At 48.7% G+C, this 5,034-nt stretch overlaps 1 protein-coding gene across 1 annotated transcript in view; it reads right to left on the minus strand.

Annotated features, from left to right (window-relative positions):
- Nucleotides 1-207: 207 nt before the first annotated feature.
- Nucleotides 208-5,034, minus strand: part of LOC126504010 (cytochrome P450 4F6-like) — a 15,916-nt gene continuing 11,089 nt past the window's right edge. The window contains exons 6-11 of the mRNA XM_050145991.1: nt 4,027-4,362; nt 3,626-3,692; nt 3,330-3,459; nt 594-727; nt 453-517; nt 208-294 (exon numbers count right to left, since the gene is read on the minus strand). Coding sequence (XP_050001948.1) covers nt 208-294; nt 453-517; nt 594-727; nt 3,330-3,459; nt 3,626-3,692; nt 4,027-4,362 — 819 coding nt within the window. The remainder of the gene's footprint in view (nt 295-452; nt 518-593; nt 728-3,329; nt 3,460-3,625; nt 3,693-4,026; nt 4,363-5,034) is intronic.

The following is a 5,034-nucleotide window of genomic DNA, read 5'->3' on the forward strand; positions in this document are numbered from 1 at the left end:
CAGATTCAGTGCCCAAGATAGACCAGGGCGAAGCTCTGAGCACAGAGCCCCCCTCCTTCCAATCCTGGCTCTCTAGACTTTTGCACACACCCTGAGCAGAGGGAGGGAAGGAGACCCAGAACCTAACCGTCCTGACTTCCCATTCCACCCCCCACCCCCACCCCCCTACCCCCCACCCCCGCTGTCAGCTCCTGGTCACTATCGCTCTCACCTGGGTCCAGCAGAAAAGGGAATAAAAGCCAGAGGTGACCTCTTCTGAGGGTTTTCTGGGTCAAAGCGGAAGGGGTCATAGACCTGCGGGCCAAGCAAGACTAAACTGATGGGCCGTGTCCTTCTGCACACCCAGCCCGCCCCAGGAAAGATAGATATGGTGACAGAAGAGGGACAGTTCTGGATTCCCAGGTACGAGCCTTGCCCCTACCCCCCAGGCCCCAGAATTGGGGGGGTCGCACCTCAGGATCTGTCCAGACTGTAGGGTTGTGATGAACCCCAAAGATACTGATGATACAGTCATTCCCTTTGGACAAGAAGTGACAGTGAGGAGGAAGTCAACCCTGCCACTGGGGACCACACACCCCCCATACAGCCCACACCTTTAGGGATGACCCGGCCATCTGGCAGCACAATGTCCTGTGTGCAGCACCGAGAGATGGAGATGACCGGGGGATGCAGCCGCAGACTCTCTTTGATGCACATGGTCAGGAAGGGCAGCTGGGCCAGGTCGTCCCTAAAGAAACAACACACAATTATCCAGGGAGTAAAAACAATGCCAGGCCTGCTGGATGACTCGGCCTTGGAGGGTTAGCCCCCACGCTTCACGGTCTGAATTCAACACCCAGACCACACAGGGTAATAGGAGAGAACCAGCTCTCGAGGACTGTCTTCCAACCTCCGCACATGTACCATGTACTACATGTACACACACACACACGCCACACACACACACACACACAGAGTAAAGGGTATAGACGGTACTGACCAGCCTCACTGCCATTTGCTGAAATTCCTACTGCCTCCCTGTGATTATTAGTCCTATAACAAAGTTAACTTAAGATGAATCAAACATACTTGTTCATTTTATGTTTATTCGTGTGTGTGTGTGTGTGTGTGTGTGTGTGTGTGTTTGTAGGTCAGAGGTCACATTTGGGCATCTTCCTCTATCCTTCTATATTTTCTGTTTTGAGATAGTGTGTCTCTCCCTGCATGTAAGAACTGGATGGTTAGGTTAGACTGGCTGCCCAGCACAATCCGATCTCCCGCTCCCCGAGCCTTTTACGTGGATTCTGGGCATCCAAACTGAAGTCCTCATGCTAGCAGCAAGTACATTACCCACTGGGCCATCTCCCCTGCCCTGTTAATAGATTTTACTTAGGTTTTCAGACAAGGTGTCACTAAGTAGCCTTGGCTACCCTAGAACTCCCTGTAAACCAAGCTCAGAGATACACCTGCCTCTGCTTCCCAAGTGTTGTACTTAAAAGACTTGTGCTACCATACCTGGATATACATTGTTTTGTTGTTGTTGTTGTTGTTGTTGTTGTTTTTTAAACAAGGTCTCCATATAGCTCATGCTGGCCTCGAACTCCCTATAAAGCGGAGGATGGCTTTGCACTGATCCTCCTGCCTCTGCCTCATCAGTGCTGAGAGAAGAGGAGTGAGCCACTACCCTTGACTCTGAATCAAAGACTAAAACATTAGAAAATCAAAACAAAAGAGAAAAAGTGGGAAAATTTACTTAATATTTTTAGGAACATTTCTAAGGAAAACATACTTATCAAAAGGTATCTTTGCCAAAACAGAATTATCACATACACTTATGTGAACGACCTTTAAAAATCAAATGGAGGCACTCAAGATGTAGTAGTTGGAGGCAGGAGGATCACAATGTTATGGCCAGCTTAGGCTACCCATTGAGTTAAAAGCCAGCCTTAGCTTTAGGAGACTGTGTCTCAGCCAGGTTAAGTGTGCTCGCCACTATTCTAGAGGACCCAGTCTCACTTCCTAGCATCCACACGGGGCAGTTCACAACCACCGGTTACTCCATCTCCAGAGGATCTGAACCCTTTTGGTTTTTGAGGGGCATACTTCATGTGTTCATACCCACACCCGAACATAAATAAAAATAAATCTTTTTAAAAGCGAATAAGTAAAATATAAATACTTGCCTATTCTGACTAAAGCATGGATTTTCCACTGCATCTGAAAAACTGGGCCTATAACGTTGGTTGATCACATCTAACATTTTCCACGATTTATCGTTTCTTTGGGGCGAGAATAAATGCACAGCAGGTTATTGCTAACTCTGACTGGGCTTAGTGGGGAGCGTCCCCGACTAACTGCAACTCTGTACCCACTTCCCAGTTCTCCATGTGCCCCACCCCTTACTGGACTGATTAAGGAGAATGAAAAATCTACGGAGTCCAATAAGACAGCATAAGGGACATTCTCATGACAGAACACAAAGAATTCTTAAAACTCCAAAAGCTTGAACTGAAAGACCAGAAGGAAAGGGAGGTATATTATTCATACAACTGAAGAATCTATGTCATGAGATACCATGAATAGTATTCAAAGGAGTGATTCAGGCATGCCTACAATCCTGTCTGCCAGTTACAATGACATATGTGTGAGCATGTGTTTGTGTGTGAGTGTGGGGGGTGAGTGTGTGTGTATGTGGGTGCATGTGTGTGAGTGGGTGAATGTGTACATGTGTGTGTGTGAATATGTGTATGTGGGTGAATGTGTGTGAGTTGGTGAGTGTGTGGGTGAGTGTGTGGGTGTGGGTGGGTGCATGTGTGTGAGTGGGTGAGTGTGTGTGAGTGGGGGGGTGAGTGTGTGTGAGTGTGTAAGGGGGTGAGTGTGTATGTATGTGTGTGTGAGAGAGAGTGATTCAAATAAACAAACAAAGGACACATAACCCCAGAGAAGAGTAGAGGCTATGATCTAGGAATTCTCAGGGGTCAGACAGTAGAGATTTAACAAGAGATGGCCAAGCTGTTCATGTGATTCTAAGAGGGAGACACAGGAGAAGAGAACAGTGAGTTCCAGGCCAGCTTATAACTAGAAAAAAAATTTTAAATAGAGCCATGGAGGTGACTCCTCAGAGACACTTGCTGTTGATTCTGACCACCCAAGTTCAATCTCTAGAACCCACGTGGTAGGACAGACCCATTCCTGAAAGCTGTCCTTCGACCTCCACATGTGTTCCTGGCACGTGCATATCCCCATCACAGTCACACACAGATAAATAAATCAGTGAGATTGTACAAATCAAAAATAGCAACTACCATTCTGGTGCACAACTGTATTCATGGCACCGAACCTATGCTCACCATTCTATCTCCTCGGGTTCTCGGTCCCTCAGCAGCTCCCGCACCTCCTGCCGGCAGCGCTCCTGGTATTCCGGGTGCCTCGCCAGGTTGTACAGGGTCCAGGAGAGCCCACTGGCGGTGGTGTCATGACCTGAGGGGCACAAAGGAAAGTCTGAGTGTCTTGACTGCTTTAGCATCTCAAGGAAAGGGAAGGGGAGGGTGGATGGTGGAACGGAGGGATCTGGTGTCTTCTCAAAACACCCAATTGGGATTGATAGACTCTTACCTTCACTGTAGACCTACACAGGGACCCTCACCTCCAAACATGAAGGTGTCAGCTTCTGCTCGGATGGCCTCGTCAGACAGCTCCTCTCCGTGTTCATCCTGAAGACAAAACTTGTACCCTCAACTCATTCCATGTCTGAGAAGTGACGATGACCTGAGACAGGTTCTTGTCCCCTTGTGCACACAGAATGCCTTCCCTGTCCTTTCCAGAGTTGGTCCCACACTTCCCTCCTTGGGTTCCTGCTGTTGTCCACTCCTTCCACACAGCGCTCAACAGAAGAACTTCTCAAATGTCTCTGTATCCTGCCCTCGCTTATTATCAACGCTACCTATCGCTTCCCCAAATACCCTCGTGATCAAGTCCAACTTCTATCTAACATTTAATGTCAAGGTTCTTGGTTAAGTTCTCAGTTGAGATCCCACAAAAGCCCACCTTGGCCAACAAGAGCACATCAATGAAGTCCAAAGTCTTAGACTTAGCCTTGGCCTTCACAGACTCATCAACACTTTGGCTGGAGAGGGTGCGGCGTCTCTCCCTGATGACAGCATCTGTGAAGTTGTGCACCAGGTCACAGGCCTTGCGGAAGCGTCGCCCGTCAGCAGTGAGGTAGTACAGGAAGTCCACATAGAGGATGGGCTGAAAGTGCCGTTTCATTATTAGGGAGCTGAGCTCCAAAATGGCAGCAATGTATTCACTGGGAGACCTGCAGGGCAGGCCAGAGATAGAAAGCAACATAACACACATGAAACCCCAGAGAAGTTTCAGCCAGAGTCACAGAAGCATAATTTATCCAGAAAAGGGCTCTAGCCAGGCATACCTCTCCTGCTCCCTATTCCCCATGAGTAGGCTGGCCCACCAGGACTCAAAGGTAGATATGGTTGTTCCTACCATTCTTTCACTCAGCATCTGCTCCATCTTTTCTTTCCTGATTTCTTGCAATCAAGTTCATATCCTCTTCTTCAGATCCCTTGTATCCTGTGTCTACGTGACATTCCTCTACTGGGTCAATTGCCTGGTCTTAGCTGTGACTATGACTCCCAACTGCTTAAATGCCTTCCATGACTGCTTGGAAAACTCAGAGAGTTCATGCCCTTCTTGCTGGGTATACAACATCCTTAAGATCTTCCCACTAGAAAGACATGGTGGCTTCTGACTGCAATCCCAGCACCTGGGAAAGGGAGGCAGGGGGATCATGAGTTCAAGTTCAGCCTGAAGTACCTGTTCAATTCTGAGTTGGCCTAGACAACATAGGAAGATACCATTAAGAAAGGGAAGGGAAGAAGGCAGGAAGGAGAGAGGGAGGGAAAGAAAAAGAGAAAAAAGAAGGAAGGGAGGGAAGGAGGGGGGGAGAGAGGGAGGGAGGGAGGGCGGGTGGTGGGGCGGTGAGGGTGAAAGGCTTGGTGGGGGGGAGTAGGGTGGGCAGCGGTGGGGGGGCCGCGG

The sequence above is a fragment of the Alexandromys fortis genome, unplaced genomic scaffold, assembly GCF_014885135.2.
Source record: "Alexandromys fortis isolate MF-2015 unplaced genomic scaffold, M_Fortis_MF-2015_v1.1 scaffold_42, whole genome shotgun sequence".
NCBI classification, from domain to species: Eukaryota; Metazoa; Chordata; class Mammalia; order Rodentia; family Cricetidae; genus Alexandromys; species Alexandromys fortis.